This window comes from Pristiophorus japonicus, chromosome 8, assembly GCF_044704955.1.
Source record: "Pristiophorus japonicus isolate sPriJap1 chromosome 8, sPriJap1.hap1, whole genome shotgun sequence".
Lineage (NCBI taxonomy): Eukaryota > Metazoa > Chordata > Chondrichthyes > Pristiophoridae > Pristiophorus > Pristiophorus japonicus.
The window spans coordinates 224,515,313-224,537,146 of record NC_091984.1 but is presented as its reverse complement, the minus strand read 5'-3'; the positions used below and the strand labels follow the sequence as shown (position 1 = coordinate 224,537,146).

Below are 21,834 nucleotides of genomic sequence, written 5' to 3'. Positions count from 1 at the left end.
TCCCCATTATTCTCTTTCTGCACGATTGGCAATGAAAGGGCCTCATTTCTGCTGTTTAACTAGCCGTGGGAAGATGTGTGAGAGTAGTGCCAGAAAGAATGTCCTTTCCATCTGTTGCTCCTTCCTGGTATCCAAGCATTAATTCAGAAGCCAGAACCATAAGAGCTGAGAGTATATGCAGGGACATGGGACATAGGGAGCAATTGAAGTCTGGCAAGGATGGCGGGAGAAGCGAGGGGGTCGATAGGGAAGCAAAGCAGAACTTGGTGCAGGCTAGGATGTGGTGGAGTTTTGGGCGAGTTACATCTTGTGCAGGGTGGAACTCGGGCAAGCAAGTCTGGAAAAACATAGGTACGAATAAGTGTTTCAACGACAATGGAGATGAGGTAGTGGTGGAGGAAGGCAATTTGCAGACAGCCTTGTTGATAGCCAAGATGTAGAGCTTAGGATCAAACAGGACACCAAGATTCTGTACCACTGGACACAGCCTAAATGAGCTTTGAAGGAAAGGGATGGTGTCACTGGGATATCGTCGGGAGCTGAGATGTGGTATTTTCTGAAAGGAGAAAACGGGATGTCTTCAATGTCGAGTTGAGAAAAGTTCATATGCATTCAGGACATGATGTCAGCCAGTACAGTGGTGGTAGAGAGGCGGAGCTGGAGGTCAGTTTCCAGGTGAAAGCTCATTCCATGCCAACAAATAATACATCTAGTAATGTGAACTAGGGAAAGTGTAGCACTGGCTAACCTAATAGCAAGCTGCTGTTGTATAGGAGCCTTGCTTCAGGCTGTGCTGTCACTTTTATGTGAGTGTGGTAAAACTCTATTAGGGTGAACCTCTGTAAAGACAGATACACTAACAGGGATGTAACTGAGTACGTAGGGCACTGCTTTCCCACCGAGAGAAAATTCTTTGAGCCGTGTTCTCATTGAGACTTCAGTATAGCATATGGTCAGTGTGTGATATTTTCCTGCTAAATTCATTTGAACTGAGAAAAATCATCTAGCAGTATAATTCGATCATTGATTTCTGCAGTTCCATATTTGTGCTGTGCCTCGTGAGAGGATTTTGAGCTATATAACACTAAGTACTTCTAGTTCCAGGTCTGTTGTTAGTAGGAACAGTTTGAAGTGATTTAAGAGCATCACTCGAGAGGTGTATGAGCTTATGTTTCCTATTGTATATCGGTACCAATGTGTTAAAACACAGTGAAGAGGCAAGTGAGGATTTATATAGCTCATTCATGCATTCAAGAGACAGACAATGTTAACACTCAGACTCCGATCAATAACAACAACTTGTATTTATATAGCGCTTTTAACATAGTGAAACATCCAAAGACGCTTCACAGGAGTGTTATGAGATATAATTTTGAGACTGAGCTGCATAAGGAGGCTATTCAGAGAAGGTTCACTAGTTTGATTCATGAGATGAAGGGGTTGAATTATAAAGAAAGGTTGAGTAGTAGGCCTGTACTCATTGGAGTTTAGAAGAATGAGAGGTGATCTTATTGAAATGTATAAGATACTGAGGGGGCTTGACAGGGTAGATGCAGAGAAGATGTTTCCACTTATGGAGGAATCTTGAACTGAGGGCATAGTTTAAGAATAAGGGGTTGCCCATTTAGACCCGAGATGAGGAGGAATTTCTTCTCTGAGGGTGGTAAATCTGTGGAATTCTCTTCCACAGAGAGCTGTGGAGGCTGGGTCATTGAATATATTTGAGGTGCAGATAGACAGATTTTTGAAAGATAAGGGAGTGAAGGGTTATGGGGAATGGGCAGGGAAGTGTAGCTGAGCCCAAGATCAGATCAGCCATGATGTTATTGAATGACAGAGCTGGCTCGATGGGCCCAATGCTTACTCCAGCTCCTATTTCTTATGTTCTTATAAGTAGAAATTAGCGCAGGTGACCAAAAGCTTGGTCAAAGAGGTATGTTTTAAGGAGCATCTTGAAGGAGGAAACAGGTAGAGAGACGGAGAGATTTAGGGAGGGAGTTCCAGAGCTGAAGGCACGACCACCAATGGTTGAGCAATTATAATCAGGGATGCTCGAGGGCAGAATTAGAGAAGCGCAGACATCTCTGGGTGGGGGCTTTGGGGCTGGAGGAGATTAGAGACAAGGAGGTGCAAGGCCATGGAGGATTTGAAAATAAGGATGAGAATTTTGAAATCGAGGCATTGCTTAACCAGAAGCCAATGAAGGTCAGCGAGCAAAGGGGTGATGGATGAGCGGGACTTGGTGCGAGTTAGGATACGGGCAACCGAGGTTTGGATCACCTCTAGTTTACGTAGGTTACAATGAGGGAGGCCAGCCAACAGTGTGTTGGAAAAGTCAAGTCTAGATATCACAAAAGCATGGATGAGCTGAGACAAGGGTGGAGACGGGAGATGTTATGGAGGTGGAAATAGGTGGTCTTAGTTATGCTGCAGATATGTGGTCGAAAGCTCATTTCAAGGTCAAATATGATGCCAAGGTTGCGAACAGTCTGGTTCAGCCTCAGACAGAAGTTGGGGAGAGGGATGGAGTCAGTGGCTAGGGAACGGAGTTTGTGGCGGGGACCAAAGACAATGGCTTCGGTCTTCCCAATATTCAATTGGAGAAAATTCCTGCTCATCTAGAACTGGTGTCTGACAAGCAGTCTGTCACCAGAGACCATGGGGGGTCGAGAGAAGTGGTGGTGAGGTAGAGCCGGGTATCGTCAGCGACATGTGGAAACTGACGCTGTGTTTCTGGATGAAGTCGCCAAGGAGCAACATGTAGATGAGAAATAGGAGGGGACCAAGGATAGGTCGTTGGGTGATACCAAAGGTAACGATGCGGGGGCGGGTGATTCCCAGGCTACGATTGGATAGATAAGAATGGAACCAGGCAAGTGCCGTCCCACCCAGCTGGACGGTCGTGGAGAGGTGATTGAGAAGGATAGAGTGGTCAACTGTGTCCAAAGGCTGCAGACAGGTCCAGAAGGATGAGGAGGGATAGTTTGCCTTTGCCACGGTCACAAAGGATGTCATTTGTGACTTTGATGTCAGCTTCGAGTCTCGGGCTATGCTGTTGAGCATTAGCATTTGGCCACGGAGAAGGAAGAAGATAACAGTTTAAAAACCTACTGTTACCTTGTCCACAGGAGCAAGAATGTTTAGCGCTGTACAAACCTCCAAAACGCAATTTCTGGACAAGGCTCGGGCGGCTCGGGAGGAGAGGAAAGGGCAGAAGGAACGCGAGCGTGCGACGATTCAGATTCAAGCGTTGGTCAGGAGGTACCTCTGCAGGTGTCGGCTGCTTCGCGAAATCAGGTCAGTTATTTTTTTAAAAGAAGTTTCATAATGACACGATCTTCAAAAAAATAATAAACCTACCTCTTTGAGTAATGTTTTGGTCATCTGCCCTAATATCTCCTTATATGGCTCGGTGTCAGATCTTGTTCAGTAATGCTCCTGTGAAGCGCCTTGGGATGTTTTACTACATTAAAGGCACTATATAAGAACATAAGAAATAGGAGCAGGAGTAGGCCCTTCGAGCCTGCTCCATCGTTCAGTAAGATCATCGACCTCAACTCCACTTTTCTGCCTGATCGCCATATCCCTTGATTTCCCCTAGACTCCAAAAATCTATCCATCTCAGCCTTGCCTATATTCAGAGACTCAGCATCCACAGCCCTCTGGAGCAGAGAATTCACAATCCTCTGAGTGTAGAAATTTCTCCTCATCTCTGTCTTAAATGGCCTATTCCTTATCCTGAGACTGTGCCCTCTAGTTCTAGACACTCCAGCCGGGGGAAACAACCTACCAGCATCCACCCTGTCAAGTACATACTTGTAAATACAAGTTGTTGTCCTTGTTGTTGCAGAGAACAATCTAGAAGTAATAACATAACATTATGCTTTAGAAACAAAACAAGCTTGCAATTAAAGACAAAACAGTCAAGGTCTTAACAACAACTCTTAACTCTATAAAGCCAAAGAACCTCCAAGATTTGGGAACATTGCTCCCATATCTGAGGAGTCTCTTCTAAATCCTCAGTCTTCCAAAATACTAGCTTGGCATCACCCCATTATTTTATGAGCTCTTTTCAACGTGCACTGTGGGGGGGGGGGGGGGGCGGGGGGATGGTGAACACCATCCTAAGTGTCCGAGGAAAGCGGGTACATTCCAGCTGAAATGGTGAATGCCTGAGCAGGGTCAGAGGTGTAGAAAGGAAGCAATGAATAATGTAAAGTCTACAGATAAATGTCAGCAGCCTCAACAATAGAGCGGGCAAAAAACCTCCCTCGCTCTCCCTCCAAAGAATACAGTTAACACCTGGGAGAAAGCAGGAATTGAAACACAACTCAAAAAGTGAAAAAAGTGCGCAAGGAAAAAGAGTTGCTATAAATTTGTTAGACCACCCAACAACTGCTTTTCCTATCGAGATGGTCTCGGATTCATGATTTTGTCTGGTTCAATACTCCCAATTGTGAGGGAATTGATTTGAAATCAGCTATGCTTGTGAGGAATGTATTTTTTTTGATTCAGAAAACTTTTTATTTTCCAACATACACATTGAAATAACAGTTATAATCTGTGTAAATATCCTATTTGTGTCTGCTGCCTTGACAGCCTTATAAGTAAAGAAGAAAGAAAGACTTGGATTTATATAGCGCCTTTCACGACCGCCAGACGTCTCAAAGTGCTTTACAGCCAATGAAGTACTTTTGTAGTGTAGTCATTGTTGTACTGTGGGAAACGCGGCAGCCATATTTGCGCACAGCAAGCTCCCAATGTGATAATGACCAGATAATCTGTAAAAACACTGTCCGGTGTAGGACTACCCATACAGGCCAGAAGATCTCGTGCTTGATCCTGGAATTAGCTGTCCTCAGCTGGGGTGGCGATAATTGGCCCCAGTGGGATGGGGGGGACAGAGAGAATTGGGCAGTGTTCCCACTCTCCTAGACAGTAATCCCTGCTGGCATGTGCAGGCGTGGATGTCGGGTTAAAAACAGTCTGGCTTGGCTGTAGTGTTGTCCACGTGCTGCTTAAACCTAAAAAGAAAATCTGAAAATTATCAATGGACGTTGGACAGCAAACCAGCACGACTTTTAAAAGGGGCCTTGCGGGCATGACTGTCTCTTTGTCTGGGCATCTTGAGTGGTAGGTCTTCAAGGATCACATGGAGTAGTACCACTGCCGCCTCTCATAGGTGCTGCTTAGTCCAGCAAGGATGTTTCAGTCTCTTAAAACCATTGCCATACTAATCTCTCTCACTTACCTTTTATTCTTTCAATCAGTGTCTTTTATTTAGCCACTTTTTGATTTACTTCATTTCGCCTCTTTTAAGCCTTGCTTGGTGTATCACATTGTAGGCCTTGGCCCCTCACCTAGGCTTCAAACAAAAACCCTGTTGATTCCAGAGATGAGGGGTTGACCTATGAAGAAAGGTTGAGCAGGTTGGGCCTCTACTCATTGGAGTTCAGAAGAATGAGAGGTGATCTTATTGAAACATATAAGATACTGAGGGGGCTCGACAAGGTAGATACAGAGAGGATGTTTCCACTCGTGGGGGAATCCCGAACTAGGAGGCATAGTTTAAGAATAAGGGCTCGCCCATTTAGAACTGAGATGAGGAGGAATTTCTTCTCTCAGAGGATCGTGACTATTTGGAATCTCTGCCCCAAAGAGCTGTGGAGGCTGGGTCATTGAACATATTTAAGGTGGAGATCGACAGAATTTTGAGAGATAAGGAAGTGAAGAGTTATGGGGAGCGGGCAGGGAAGTGGAGCTGAGCCCAAGATCAGATCAGCCATGATCTTATTAAATGGCAGAGCAGGCTCGAGAGGCCAAATGGCCGCCTCCTGCTCCAAATTCTTATGTCCCCTTTCTGAGAGTCACTTTGTACTCTTTCCTTTATGAAAATGTCACCAGCATTGGTTAATTAGGTGGTGTTGCCTTTACAGGATGGAAGTTGATGATTTTTTTGACATCAATGAAACAAATTCACCAAAAAGGAGTGCAGTCGCTATATTTAAAATCACAAGGAAGTTGCTCTTTGTGTTTCACATGAAAGAAGATAAAGAGGTAAGTGTGCAGACTGGGGATAAAATCTCTGACCATGGGGGAAGGCAATTTCATTTGTTTGTGATCCTTTGAGCACTGTTGTACCATTTAGAAAATTATAGTTGACTGGGATTAAGTAACGGGGGGGGGGGGGGGGGATCAGATTTCATATATTCGCCAGTGTCTACTTTTAAAATATTGTTGCATTAAAATGATCCTAAAAAAAAATGTTAAAAGTGAAGCAAAGGACTCTGGGACCTAAGTTTAAAACCAACTTGGACTGGATTGGCAACTTCACTCCCAGGTCAATGGATGGCTGGTATGGGAACCAAGAACACTGTCACACTGGTGCTTCAGGGTTGCAGGTTTGTGGTTGAAGGTGAGGCAGCTTATCGTGGTAGAGAACAAAGGTTTGCCCTTCCTCTAATTGTGTTATGACCGATCAGAGAATCCTTGCCACTGACAGCAAGTATCTGACATATTTTATTCCCTCGAATCGACTTCCCTCATGTTCTCATAAAATGTAGAGCCCTGGGAACTTTAAGAGGTATCTAGTTTCTTTAGGTGGTGTCGTACGAAATGATAATCTGCAAATTTGATTCCATTGTTCCCCTAATTGCTGAATTCTTGGTCCTGACTGGGCCATCCAGCACCATCATCAAGTTACGTGGACAGGCTGGTAATCGTATCCCACAACTGCCAATGCTCCAAGTGTAACTTGCTGCTGTTGGGACCGAGAGAATGGCTTCCCTTACACCCTCCAGTGAGCAATCAAACTAATTTCCATTTGACATCTCGTGCCAGCAGGCCATTATAGACTGGTGAGTAGAGATTAGCTTGATTTTGCCAAGGATGCCAAACTGTGGTATAGGCATTCCAGAGTCCATCCTTCTAGTGACTACATTAGGGCATCAATCACATAAATTTGTGGAAAATGGGAATGCCATTTGGCCATCAAGCCTCAATGTTGCATGCATATCCTACTCCTGTCTAGATCTGCATAGGTTGTCTGAGTAATGAGTTGCTATTTCTTTCCAGAGATTTCAGAAACTGTGCCGCTGTATCCTTAATAGCATGGAAGTAGAGAATGAGTCCAAGGTTTGTATGTAATTGGATTTCAAATCTGTTAAATGTTGCCTGTTTCAATGCACCTCTGATGGTTTAGTTGATAAATTTTCTACCCAGTGTGATATTTAGCCATAAGACCAGTAAGGTCAGGTTCAATTCCTAGTCACATGGAGTTCCAGGATGTTTTGGGGATTTCATTCTGTATCACTGCCAACTTGTCCATGAAAAGTGAGAACCAATGTCCTTGGTCATCGGTCTTGTCTCAGCTTATTTACCATACTGGTCTCCAGTCGTCTTGGACCCCCTTGCCACTGGACCAAGACCTTGCTCAGCTAAGCCCATGTAGTAGCCAGTGTGCAACGGCCACCCCACGTTAAAAGAACTCCTGCACAGGCATCTTCCACCCTTCAATCAAGTCTTCCTCGATTTCGAGAGACTGCCTATGATGATGATTAGTAAACCATAGGGGGGAAAAATAAACTTAAGCCAATACACTAATGCTGTGTAAAACATTTATTGTGTGATGATTTAGTTAATTGCTCCTGCCAGTACCAGAGGCAGGTCTGTAACCCACCACAACTTCACTCCAGTGCTACACAGCATAAACATACTCTCCAGACACAATGCAATTTGGGAAGGACAAAATCTCTAATGCGCAACGAGTGGTTAGAATTTGGAATGCACTGCCCCGGGTGGTGGATGCAGATTCAAGTAGCCTTCAAAAGGGTATTGGATGAATACTTGAAGGAGAAAAAATTTCAGGGAGATTGGGAAAGAGCGGGGGAGTGGGGCTAACTGGATTGCTCTTCGAACGAGCCAGCGCAGACTTGATGGGCTGAATGCCCTCGTGTTGTACTGTTCTATGATTCTATTCTAAAACTGGGTGTTTTACACAGTTCAAATGGACTTATGAAAATTTGACCCTTGAACTTTACTGAAATCCGTTGACAGGAATATTGAGCTGGGCCTGGACATTGCAGATCATTTGTGCATTTTTAGGATTTTTATTATCACTAGTGCATATTTAGCAGTATCGCGGTCTAGTGTGTGCCCCTACAAGCGTGCTCCTGCTGTGTTTTGGGGAACAGGATTATTGACCAATTTTTGTTGCCATTTAACATACATATTTTAAATTTCATGGTTGTTTATTCGCAGGTCTGGTATGTGTCATTAGCACTCTCCAAAGATCTCACCCTGCTATGGATCAAACAAGTTAAAGACCTACTCTGGCTTTGCTGTGAGTTTCTAAAGCAACTGAAGGTAAATTAAATCCTTCTCATTCCAAGTTCCAACTGTGCGTGGAGAGGAGGAGGAGGAGGAGGCAGCAGTAGAAACTGCTAAATTACTCGCTCAAAAAAAAAAAATTACTGCCTAAGCTTAACCTGTAGGATTTCAGTAGGCAGACTAAGGGATGGGGGGATTGTCCTATGAAGAGAGATTGAGCAGACTAGGCCTATATTCTCTAGAGTTTAGAAGAATGAGAGGTGATCTCATTGAAACATGCAAAATTCCTACAGAGCTTGACAGGATAGATGCGGGGAGGATGTTTCCTCTGGCTGGGGAGTTAAGAACCAGGGGTCACAGTCTCAGAATACGGGGTGGGCCATTTAGGACTGAGATGAGGAGAAATTTCTTCACTCAGAGGGTGGTGAATCTTTGGACTTCTCCATCCCAGAGAACAGTGGATGCTCAGTCGTTGAGTATATTCAAGACAGAGATCGATAGATTTTTGGATATTGAGGGAATCAAGGGATATGGGGATCGGGCGGGAAATTGGAGTTGAGGTAGAAGATGAGACATTATCTTATTGAATGGCGGAGCAGGTTCGAGGGGCCTAGTGGCCTACTCCTGCTCCTAATTCTTGTGTAATGCACAGTTGCACCAGAGTATTTCGTGAGGGTGATTTTTCCCTTTTTTTCATGGAGATTTCTCCAAGCCACCATCGCTGAGCCAGATGATTCATATAATTTTTAAATGCCATTCGTGGTGTTACTGAGCTTATTTAGTGTATTCGTAACCATGTACCATCAGGAGAAAAATTGCAGTTAATCCACTGATGTGTTGCTTCTGTAATGCAGTGTTGTTTTATGAGGAACAATTGTTGGCTAAAATTACTATTTTGGGCAACTGAATTAAAGTTAGAGCTATGTTTTTCTATTCAGTAGAGTATGGGGTGGCTCGAAGTCCTGTTGCTTATTTAAAGTAAACCGTGGACTTATTTAACAGATGGAAATATTTGTTTTGCAGCCTGATCTTCTGCAGGACTGTAAGTTCATCACATTGTATCTCACCATGCTGGTCACATTCACAGACACTTCAACCTGGAAAATACTGAAGGGGAAAGGTCAGTGGCAAAATAACCTCTATCGTGTCTATTCCTGCATTAAGTCACGAATAAATAGACATTTTTCATCTGCTGTAGACTTTACTCTGGATTTTTGAGGTACAGGTAACTAATTCCCACCTAATTTTCTGTAAGTTCTGTATTTTTCCCTTTCCTCTTAGATCTTGCTGTGCTGTGCATCTGCCCATGTGTCCAGCTGTCAAGCTTGTGCCCTGATGTAACGCAGCAGCCCAAGTGATCCGCTGTTCATTTTTTTCCCCTTCCTCAGTCCTCTCTGAGGAATTCCATGTTCTCCACTAGGTGCTCTCCGCAACCAGTACAACTGAAATCAAGAACCTACCGTGACGGAATAGCAAGTTACGCTTCCACTTACCATAAATCTTATTGAAACATATAAGATACCGAAGGGGCTCGACAAGGTAGATGCAGAGAGGATGTTTCCCCTCGTGGGGTAATCTAGAACTAGGGGGCATAATTTAAGAATAAGGAGTCGCCCATTTAGAACTGAGATGAGGAGGAATTTCTTATGAGGGTTGTAAATCTGTGGAATTCTCTACTCCAGAGAGCTATGGAAGCTGGGTCATTGAATATATTTAAGGTGGAGATAGACAGATTTTTGAACGATAAGGGAATAAAGGGTTATGGGGAGCGGGCAGGGAAGTGGAGCTGAGGCCAAGATCAGATCAGCCATGATCTTATTGAATGGCAGAGCAGGCTTGAGGGGCCAAATGGCCTACTCCTGCTCCTATTTCTTATGTTCTTCTGTAAAAGCAGAGTAAAGAGTAGATCTTAAATTTCTGTTTAACATAATGGGAATCAATATCACTATTTGAATGCAAAATGTTACCTTGTTTGCACCCAAACATTTTTTTGATGTGATTTATTTTTCTTCTAAACTCCAATTTTCTTCCTATCCTGAAGGTGTTCAGTCGTGCTGGAGTATAGTTTTACAGGGGTCGGGCATCTTCTGGTGCTTTATCCAAGTGGCTAATTCTTGGATTAGGGAATGTCAGTAAGCTTTTCAATTGCAAGGAGCTTCAAAGCTGAGCCCAGTACTATCCTTCCCTGATGCCGACACACACATTTCCAGCAGGGCCCAATCGAGAGTGATCAGAAACATAGAAAATAAGTGCAGGAGTAGGCCATTCGAGCCTGCACCGCCATTCAATGAGTTCATGGCTGAACATGCAACTTCAGTACCCCATTCCTGCTTTCTCGCCATACCCCTTGATCCCCCTAGTAGTAAGGACTATATCTAACTCTTTTTTGAATATACTTAGTGAATTGGCCTCAACAACTTTCTGTGGTAGAGAATTCCACAGGTTCACCACTCTCTGGGTGAAGAAGGTTCTCCTCATCTCGGTCCTAAATGGCTTACCTCTTATCCTTAGACTGCGACCCCTGGTTCTGGACTTCCCCAACATTGGGAACATTCTTCCTGCATCTAACCCGTCAGAATTTTAAATGTTTCTGAGATCCCCTCTCATTCTTCTGAACTCCCGTGTCTACAAGCCCAGTTGATCCAGTCTTTCTTGATATGTCAGTCTCGCCATCCCGGGAGTCAGTCTGGTGAACCTTCGCTGCACTCCCTCAATAGCAAGAATGTCCTTCCTCAAGTTAGGAGACCAAAACTGTACACAATACTCCAGGTGTGGCCTCACCAAGGCCCTGTACAACTGTAGTAACATCTCCCTGCCCCTGTACTCAAATCCCCTCGCTATGAAGGCCAACATGCCACTTGCTTTCTTAACCACCTGCTGTACCTGCATGCCAACCTTCAATGACTGATGTACCATGACACCCAGGTCTCATTGCACCTCCCCTTTTCCTAATCTGTCACCATTTAGATAATAGTCTGTCTCTCTGTTTTTACCACCAAAGTGGATAACCTCATATTTATCCATATTATACTTCATCTGCCATGCATTTGCCCACTCACCTAACCTATCCAAGTCACTCTGCAACCTCATAGCAGCCTCCTCGCAGCTCACACTGCCACCCAACTTAGTGTCATCCGCAAATTTGGAGATACTACATTTAATCCCCTCGTCTAAATCACTAATGTACAACGTAAACAGCTGGGGCCCCAGCACTGAGCCCTGCGGTACCCCACTAGCCACTGCCTGCTATTCTGAAAAGTACCCATTTACTCCTACTCTTTGCTTCCTGTCTGCCAACCAGTTCTCAATCCATGTCAGCACACTATCCCCAATCCCATGTGCTTTAACTTTGCACATTAATCTCTTGTGTGGGACCTTGTCGAAAGTCTTCTGAAAGTCCAAATACACTACATCAACTGGTTCTCCCTTGTCCACTCTACTAGAAACATCCTCAAAAAATTCCAGAACCCTTGCTGATTTGTCACCTCCCTCCCTCTGTTCCAAGGGCACTGAGGGGCCATTGTAGAGCTCCGACACCACTTCAGCTAATTCAGCGCCGAACGTTGAGCCTGTATCTTCCGCACAGTGCAGTACGTTTACTCATTGAACAATTGAGGAATATATGTCTGTGGTCATTTATGTGGACAGCATTTCTGTAAAAAGAAGTAATAATTGTTAATTTCTGAAAATTTTGATAACCGCATTAAAATATAATACTTTTAGAGGAGTATAGAAATTAGGGGGCCGAAATTCAGGGTCTGTATAAGGTCCGTTTCCGTCGTTTAGCAGCGGCCATGCGGCAGAACCCAGTGGCTGTCTCGCTGCAGTCCAATGGCTGCCCCGACCCAAATTCAGGTCGGGGATTTTTCGGCCTGTCTCCAGTTCTGCCCCGCTGTTGATGACGGCTGCAAGCGCGTCATCAAACTGCACACCGCCGCTCTCCCTCACCTGCAGAATAATCCGCCCAAAATTCACTGGAAAAAATCGTTGCCCTGCCACACGGTTGCCCCGACAGCTTTCTCTGTCGGTACACCTTTTCCTCACTGTGTGCGGCCCGGCAGCGTGGTGGCCTTCCAAGAGGAGGGCCCATTGCCGCGGCCGCCATGTCTTTATTTTTGCCGGCTGGCAAAATAGTGCCCACAGGTTCAGCCGGGCTGCCAATAGGCAGTCTGGCACCCCCTCTTGGGTGCCAGGTCGCTGGCCTGGCCAAAACCTTTCCTGGTGGTCCGGTGGCAGAAGATTAAAAAAATTAAGAGGGGAAAGAGCGTGGTGATGCACGTGCGCTGTGATGTCACCACCGCTCAGCGGCGGAGTCCCGATCCTGCCCTAACTTCGGCCCTTCAGCCTCACTTACTGCCGCACTTCCGCCCTCACTATGACCGACTTCCGGTCCAACGTAAAAAAAATACTAAGTGCCGAAAATCAATGGAAAGGCCGCCTCAACGATCCCGGTGGGAAAAACTTCAAGAAAAAGGTAGGCCCGCCAACTTTCTGGCGGTCCTGAATTTCGGCCCTTTAGTGTGCTCGGTGAACTTGTTGATCTCCTGTTGCCAACCCCATTGACTATCCTTGATGACAGGAGAAGCCCTGAGGCCCGCCATGAACCACATCTGTGCCAACATCATGGGACACCTCAATCAAAAGGGATATTACACGGTGCTTCAGGTCAGTCTGAAAATGCTGCTTAAATTCAGTAAATCTAGTGTTTGAGAAGCCACTGTGTGCTGTCTACTGTCATTGTTACTTTCAGTGAACATTTGTGATGGGACTGAGATTTTTTTTTTGTTAGCTGGATGTCTGAAATGAGCCAAAACCGTGTCATCAGGTTAGAGAGTCTCCAATGAAAGCTACTGAGAAATCCTCAGAGGGAGTTTCCATTCGCCTTACAAGGCATGCACACTGTCCCCATCGGGGCACACCTGCTTCAAAACCCAAACATGCTGCAGGAGTTTAACCAGCTAAAATTGGGCAGTTTATAATACCACAGCAGCTTGGACTGAAGTTAGCTGTGTCTACAAGTATGCATAGTTCTTAAAGCTGATTTCATTGTGTGTGACAGTAAGACGTAGTATACAGAATCTTTGTTTACATCCTCTTTTGTTCGTTGGTAATGGAAAATAAATTTCTTTATCTCCAGATATTGTTAACAAATGGACTGTCAAGAACCAAACCATCCCTGTCCAAAGGCACTTTAACAGCCATTTTCACCCTTGCATTACGGTAAGAGAACTCACTGAGCAAACTTCATACCTTCTGGTGCATCTTGCCATAAACTTTCCTTTAAAGATGCCAGTTAAACTTTCTATAGTAGCACAGATGAAGAAATCACAGTCTATCTTGAGGGGACACATGCAAAAACAAATCCTTAATCAACCACTTGATAGAAAGAAAGAAAGACTTACATTTATATAGTGCATTTCACAACCACCGAACGTCTCAAAGCGCTTTACAGCCAGTGAAGTAATTTTGAAGTGTAGTCACTGTTGTACTCTAGTCAATGTTGTCAGTGCAGTCAAGAACACCTATGGCCCAAGATCCTACCCCACTGCTGGCCAAGAACGGAGAGGTACTCATCAAGGACAGAGAGGTAGTCAGTGCTCGCTGGAAGGAGCACTTCGAAGATCTCCTCAACTGAGACTCTGTCTTCGACTAAGTGTCCTCTACTCCATCCCACAGCATGCTACCCGCCATCATCTCAGCACAACCCCAGCCCGGCATGAGGTAAAAAAGGCCATCCGTCAACTGAAAAACAAGAAGGCCTCGAGCAGATGGAATCCCCGCCGAACTACTAAAACACGGTGGAGAAGCACGTTTGGCGCGAAGACACAATCTCATTTCTCTCCTCAGGAAGGGGGAGAGCATGCCAGGGGATCTCAGACACGCTAATCGTGACCATCTTCAAGAAAGGCGACAAGTCCGATTGCGGTAACTACAGAGGGGTTTCCCTGCTGTCTGCCACAGGGAAAGTCATTGCAAGAATCCTCCTCAATCGCTTTCTCCTTGTGGCTGAAGAACGCCTCCCAGAGTCGCAATGCGGTTTCCGCTCACTAAGGGGCACAATGGACATGATCTTCACCGCACAGCAGATACAAGAGAAATGCAGGGAACAGCACCAACCCCTGTACATGGCCTTCTTCAACCTCACAAAAGCCTTCGACACTGTCAACCGTGAGAGATTATGGAGCGTCCTCCTCAGATTCGGCTGCCCTCAAAAGTTTGTCACCATCCTCGTCTGCTCCACGATGACCTGCAAGCCGTGATCCTGACCAACGGATCCACCACAGACCCAATTCACGTTCGGACTGTGGTCAAACAAGGTTGTGTCATTGCACCAATGCTCTTCTCGATCTTCCTTGCTGCAATGCTCCATCTCCCCCTCAGTAAGCTCCCCGCTGGAGTGGAGCTAATCTACAGAACAAACAGGAAATTGGTCAATCTCCCCCACCTCCAGTCCTGATCCAAGGTCATCCCATCCTCTGTCATTGAATTACAGTATGCAAACGACACCTGCGTCTGTGCACACTATGAGGCCGAATTCCATGCCATCGTCAACCGAAGCGTACGAGAGCATGGGCCTTACACTAAACATCCGTAAGACAAAGGTCATCCACCAATCTGCCCTACCACGCAGCACTCTCCCCGATTATCAAATTCCATGACGAGACCTTGGACAATGTGGACCATTTTCCATACCTTGGGAGCCTACTATCAACAAGGGCAAACGTCGATGACGAAGTCCAACACCGCCTCCAGTGTGCCAGTGCAGCCTTCGGTCGCCTGAGGAAGAGAATGTTTGAAGACCAGGACCTCAAACCCGGCACCAAGCTCATGGTCTGCAGAACAGTATTGATACCCACCCTCCTATATGCCTCAGAGACATGGGACTATGTCAAAGCATTGGAGAAGTACCATCAACGCTGCCTCTGCAAGATCCTGAAAATCCATTGGCACAATAGGCACACCAACGCTGGCGTTCTTGCCCAGGCCAACAACCCCAGCATCGAAGCACTGACCATCCTCGATCAACTCCGTTGGGCGGGCCACATCGTCCGCATACCTGATACGAGACTCCGATACGGCAAGCGAGCTCCAGGTAGGCAAGGAAACGCTTCAAGGACACCCTCCTTGGAAAAAGTGCAACATCCCCCCACCGACACCTGGGCATCCCTGGCCCAGGACCGCACAAAGTGGAGGAAAAGCATCCGGGAAGGTACCGAACACCTTGAGTCTCTACGCTGATAGCAAGCTGAAGCCAAATGTAAACAGCGGAAGGAGCGCACGGCAACTCAAACACCCCACCCAACCTGTTCCTTCAACCACCGTCTGCCCCACCTGTGACAGAGATGATCAGTCATATGAGAACTCATTTTTAGTGTGGAAGCAAGTCATCCTCTACTGCGAGGGACTGCCTAAGAAGGAGAAGAGAAGATAGGAAATGCGGCAGCCAATTTGCGCACAGCAAGCTCCCTCAAACAGCAATGTGATAATCTTTTTTTTTGTTATGTTGATTGAGGGATAAATATTGGCCAAGGCACTGGGGATAACGCCCCTGTTCTTCGAAATATGCCATGGGATCTTTTACGTCCACTTGAGAGAGCAGATGAAGCCTCGATTTAATGTCTCATTTGAAAGATGGCACCTCCGACAGTGCAGCGCTCCCTCAGCACTGCACTGGAGTGTCAGCCTAGATTTTTTTTGTGCTCAAGTCCTTGGAGTGGGACTTGAACCCACAACCTCTGACTCTGAGGTGAGAGTCACACCCATTGAGCCATAGCTGACACATTATCTGCCTGTCGTATAGACACTAAGTTTGATGCACATTCTTTTGACACTTGTAGTGCCGTTCATGGCCTTTTGCAGCCCACCTCCTCTTTACGTGTGACCCTGGGCAGACCCGAGGCTCTGTTTACCCCTGGATCGCCATTTGTGGCCTGCCCAGCTGTAGAATGTGGACTGAATCAGCATTCATTGTTCTTTCCTCTCCTCGTTCTGTTCTCCAACAAAAGAAGGCATTTTAAGAGGCAGGGTTATCCAATCATCCATACAGAAAATAAAATCATAGACTAGTACAGCACAGGAGGGGGCCATTCAGCCCATCGAGTCTGCGACCGCTCTTTCAAAGAGCAATCCAATTAATCCCACTCTTCCTACTCTTCCCTAGAAAAGAATCAAAATAACAAAAAACAGTTTATCTGGTCATTATCATATTGCTGTTTGTGGGAGCTTGCTGTGTGCAAATTGGCTGCCGCGTTTCCCACATTACAACAGTGACTATACTCCAAAAGTTCTTTATTAGCAGTAAAGCACTTTGAGGCATCCGGTGGTCGTGAAAGGCGCTGTATAAATGCAAGTCTTTTTTTTCTTTTCATTAAAATGGAATGCTCTTTTTCTCTACCTACCTACAGGGAAATGCCTCGCCTGCAATTGGCTACTGCTCCCAGTAGCAATCATTGAGAGCTTACTGAGCAAGGAATCGTCAAAGACCCACATGCCATCACCGATATGCAAATTGTTGCACCATTTCATGACTGTAGACTTTGAGCAAGACATTGAAAAGGGAAACTTTTAATTTTATGCACCTTATTACGCCTCGCAGAAACATCTCCGCACTTCCCATACAGTGAATCGCTTCTGAACTAGAATGATGAGGCACAAACAGCCGCTACCTTGCACACTGCACAATCCCAAATATGGTATGAAAATGAATGATTTTTAATCTGTTTTTGCTTGTGGTTGAGGAAGTAATGTTGGCCGGGGCACTTCTTTGAATACAGACAGGACTTCAATTAACTATCTAAAAGACAGCACTCTGAACTCCCAATCCTTTGACTCCTACCAACCGAGCTAAGATTTTACAATCAATTGGTCTGGAATGTGAAGCTGAACCAAAATGTTTGAAATAACATTGTTTTAGGTCACATCCGACTGCAGAGGCTGGATGGGCCTTGGGGCTGAAGTGGAATCTTCTGTTGAAGAGCCTTGGCTTCTAGTGCCGTCGCTACTAGTCTCAAAGTAACTATTATATTTGGGTGCACTCCAGCTACTTTTTCTCATGGCTAACAGATCGATACCCTTCCAGACACAAGGCCATGCTTTCTGTGAACTGTGCGTGACCGTGTACATTAAATATTCTGGGGTAGTGAGTCACGTGAACAACAGTGAGCCTTTTTAGGGATGAGGCGCGCTCTGGAAATAATATTTCTTGGTCTACTGGGCTCTGAGTATGGAGCTCTCAAATCAACACCCGCATCCTAGCTATGAGGAAAGATTGGATAGGTTGGGGCTGTTTTCTTTGGAACAGAGGAGGCTGAGGGGAGGTGTATAAAATTATGAGGGGCCTAGATAGAGTGGATAGGAGGAATCTATCTCCCTTAGCAGAGGGGTCAATAACCAGGGGACATTGATTTAAAGTAATTGGTAGAAGGATTAGAGGGGAGTTGAGGAAAAACCTTTTCACCTAGAGGGTGATGGGGGTCTGGAACTCACTGCCTGAAAGAGTGGCAGAGGCAGAAACCCTCATTGCATTTAAAAAATACTTGGATATGCACTTGAAGTGCCGTAACCTACAGGGCTACGGACCAAGAGCTGGAAAGTGGAATTGGGCTGGGTAGCTTTTCAGCCGGCGCAGACACGATGGGTCGAAATGTCCTCCTTCTGTGCCGTAATTTCCTATGACTCTATGATCCGACATGTTGGCTGAAATGCTTACGACAGCAGATTCACACTTGGTGGGTTGGCAATCCCAAACAATTTGCACTGCCTCTGTTTTGCAGCTCCGTAATCGTGGGATCAGAATTGATCAAAGCTAATTTTCGGCGGTACTTGCTTTTTTACCGCCCAGGACCGCTGGGGCGTAGTGGGTGGGAGATTCACCCTGCTTTTCTCCGTGGAAGCGGAGTGCAGCGGGCTGTGGCGGCCGGAGGAGCCTTCAGACTCTGGAATCGTTCGCTCCCGAGTTGTGTGCACACATGCGTGGCTGTCAAGTTCCACCACCCCCACCCCCCACCCCACCCTCCCCCCACTTCCGAGAAGCACCGACGTGAGACCAGAGACTGCTGACTTGAGATCGTGGTGGGGTGAGGCGGGCAGGGAGAAAGAGAGATCATGGTGGTGGGGGGGGTGCAGAGGGAGAGATTGCTGTGGGGAGGGAGGGGGTGCAGAGGGAGAGATTGCTGTGGGGAGGGAGGGGATCCAGAGGGAGAGATTGCTGTGGGGGGCAGGGGGTGCAGAGGGAGAGATTGCTGTGGGGAGGGAGGGGGTGCAGAGGGAGAGATTGCTGTGGGGGGGGAGGGGGTGCAGAGGGAGAGATTGCTGTGGGGAGGGAGGGGATCCAGAGGGAGAGATTGCTGTGGGGAGGGAGGGGGTGCAGAGGGAGAGATTGCTGTGGGGGGGGGGGGGTTGCAGAGGGAGAGATTGCTGTGGGGAGGGAGGGGGTGCAGAGGGAGAGATTGCTGTGGGGGGGGAAGATCGCTGGGGGAGCGGGGGGAAGAAGAGAGAGATCGCCGTGGATCCACTTAAAAGCATCTTCTCCAGGACAGTATGCAGTTCCGGCGGTATCTCATGAAAGGTGCACTTTTGGGCAGTATGTGGGCGGTTCTACGTGGGCGGGCGATGAGCATATTGCTCAGCAGTATGTCAATCATGAATCTCCCGCCGAGCGGTATGTACCTGTTTTTTGACGAAACTTGTATTTTTCGGCAGTTAGTGGGTGGTATGTCAATCTATTTCGGGCCCTAAGTTTCTAGAAAATTGGACTTCTCTGGACAGTTTGAACAACTACCTTTTAAGTTCTCTGTCTATCCCTTAATGAATTAATTCTGGATCAGAATTTCTGGGTCTAGTACTTGGACATATAATCTAAGCTGACACTTGACAGCTGAGCTGATTTATGGATGGTACATCCCATTGAGGACCTGTCAGCCTATTTGGGTAGATGTAAAAAAAATCTCTCTGCACTATTTGGAAAAGAGTTCTCCCACTGTCCTGTGTAACATTGGCCCTGAAATTCCGTTTTGGCCTTCCCGTGGGCATTTTAGAGAAAAAATACTACCTTAAGCTGGTGCCCACATTGGACTTTCCGATGCTGAGGCCTCCTTTGACTGCGACTCGCAGCGCGTGCACGTCAACGCGTGCGCAGGCATCGAGCTGGAGTCACATGACTATGGGCAGCCAATCAGGTAAAGTATCATAGTAATAGGAGTTCCGCAGGGTCCTAAACTCCTATTACTGTGATGGAGTCCAAAACACCCAAAGCACAGCCCCAAACACCCAAAACACTAATTTAAAAAAAAAAAATGGAAAATAATTTACACTACGTTCATTTAAATTAAAATTATTAGTGTCTTTTTTTAAAAAAATAATAATTTCCTGATTTTTTTTTTAAAAATAAACTTACCGTTGTGGTGAGAGTTTTTAATAAAATATGTTTTAATAACTTTATTTTTAGATGTTTTTGTGTTTTTTAAAACACTTGCACCTGTAAAACTAGGCTATGCGCCTGCTTTTTCAGGCGTAAGATTTTTGAGGACACTTGTAAGCGTAAATATCGGAAATTTCCACTTACAAATGTCCTCGCTCCCGAGATGCCAGAAACTTGACAGATCGGAAATGCTGGTTTCCAGCTCATGCGCATTGCGCGCTAGAAATCGGCATTTCCAATGCCTTCCCGGGGAGGCCGGAATTTCAGGGCCATTATTCCTTCAAAAAACCATCAAAACCAGATTCACTGGTGGTTCATCTCAATTAAGCAAAAGCAGAATACTGCGGATGCTAGAATCTGCCTCCTTTACCCACAACAATTGTGACTGCACTTCAAAGATAATTCATTGGATATAAAGCACTTTGGCACATCCTGAGAAGATGATAAGTTGCTATATATATGCAACTTTATTTTCAAACCGATAAGATGGCAAAAGGACCGCTAAGATCTTGACGGTACTTTGGGCAGAGGTTTAGTGGAAAAATAGAACAAAAAAAAACACGGCGGAAAAAATAGGCGTTAAACGCCGATTCTGGGCAGCAGCGGGCAGTAGGTCAGATTCTGGGTGGCAAATGCGATCCTCGGTAAAGTAACGCCGAGTCTAGAGTCCGGGCCGGATTGTGGGGGGGAGGGTGGGAGAGAAAACGTTTTTAAAATTTAAAACAAACCATGACAAATCCTTCAGAGGACCCTATCCAACAAAACCGCTTCAAAAGAAATAAAGCAAACCATTTCACTAACCTTTTCTTGCAGGTATTCATAAGACCTGTCACCAAGCGTCTTTTCTGCTGCTGGAGCGGAGGACCGCCCGGACCAATCTCGGGAGGGGGGGGGAATTTTGTCGGCGTTGCACATTGGCGCACGCCAGCGGACGCTCCCCAGCGGTCTTCTCTCCCCGCCGGCGTGAGGGCCTCACCAAACCCGCTCAGAGGGGTGAGCGCCAATAAAACAGAGAGACTGCCGAGAAAACTCAGCGGCAGCCGGTGGTAGGTTCACCAAATTCGGGCCCATAGTCTTTTATGATTTGAAATGAGACAGATCTCCAATTAGTCACTCTTATGTGCATGAGGGAGAAAGGAATAGAAGGATATGCTGATGGGGTTAGATGAAGAGGGATGGGAGGAGTCTCGTGTGGAGCATAAACTCCGGAATGGACCTGTTGGGCCGAATGGCCTGTTTCTGTGCTCTGCATTCTGCGTATAACATTGGTTCAGTCCATTCCATGCTCGCGTGCTTTTAAAAAAAAATTTAACAATTATTGATTCTTTTGTTCCACTAATAGTTTATATTCTTTTTCTCCAGGCCAGTGATTGCTGCCCATTTCTCAGACAACCTGCTCCGTTCCTTTCTGCTGCACATCATATCAGTCCCAGCGCTGGTGACCCATCTCTCTTCTATAGTACCTGAGGTAAAGAAGTGTCACATGGAAAACTCTGCACCCAAATTATTATCTATTTGTATAGGTACCTTTCCACCCTTTTATATTAAAAAAAAACATACTTTTTCCCCCCCAACTCTCCCTCCTCCCCAAGTTGCCAAGCTTCTGATGCCAACCAACTTTCAGTTTCTTCCAATGCGTTTCTCTGTATAAGAACAGGATGGCAAGCTGTCACCAAACCGCCATCAATTTTATTGTTGTACAGGTCCGGCACCTTCGGGACCTGATCGGTGCTGAAACAGAGAATTTTCCGAACCACGAGAGGTCAGCGCTGGTGATCGATGAGTCAGGGAGGAGAGGTGGGGCATGTTGGCCATTTCTCTCTGTGTCAGGTCTGACGCCCCTTCGTCATCATAGGCAGTCCCTCGAATCGAGGATGACTTGCTTCCATGTCAAAAAGTTCACAGGTGTTTCAATAAGGACCTAAAAGGGTGGAAGATGCCTGAGCCTGGATTTTTTTAACGTGTGGTGGCCGTTGGACACCAGCCACCACACGGGCTTGACAGAGCTAGGTCTTGGTCCAGTGACAAGGATTAATCAAGACGACTGGAGACCAGCTCTGCTGCACGGATCTAGTGCACACACACAT

At 46.1% G+C, this 21,834-nt stretch overlaps 1 protein-coding gene across 4 annotated transcripts in view; it reads left to right on the top strand.

Annotated features, from left to right (window-relative positions):
• Positions 1-21,834, top strand: part of ube3b (ubiquitin protein ligase E3B) — a 62,282-nt gene that overhangs the window by 2,652 nt on the left and 37,796 nt on the right. For all 4 annotated transcript variants that reach the window (XM_070887986.1, XM_070887990.1, XM_070887987.1 and 1 more), the window contains 8 exons: positions 3,129-3,297; positions 5,937-6,057; positions 7,075-7,134; positions 8,260-8,364; positions 9,352-9,448; positions 12,908-12,993; positions 13,466-13,548; positions 21,110-21,215. In XM_070887986.1, the coding sequence (XP_070744087.1) occupies positions 3,137-3,297; positions 5,937-6,057; positions 7,075-7,134; positions 8,260-8,364; positions 9,352-9,448; positions 12,908-12,993; positions 13,466-13,548; positions 21,110-21,215 (819 nt within the window). In that variant the 5' untranslated portion in view covers positions 3,129-3,136. The remainder of the gene's footprint in view (positions 1-3,128; positions 3,298-5,936; positions 6,058-7,074; positions 7,135-8,259; positions 8,365-9,351; positions 9,449-12,907; positions 12,994-13,465; positions 13,549-21,109; positions 21,216-21,834) is intronic.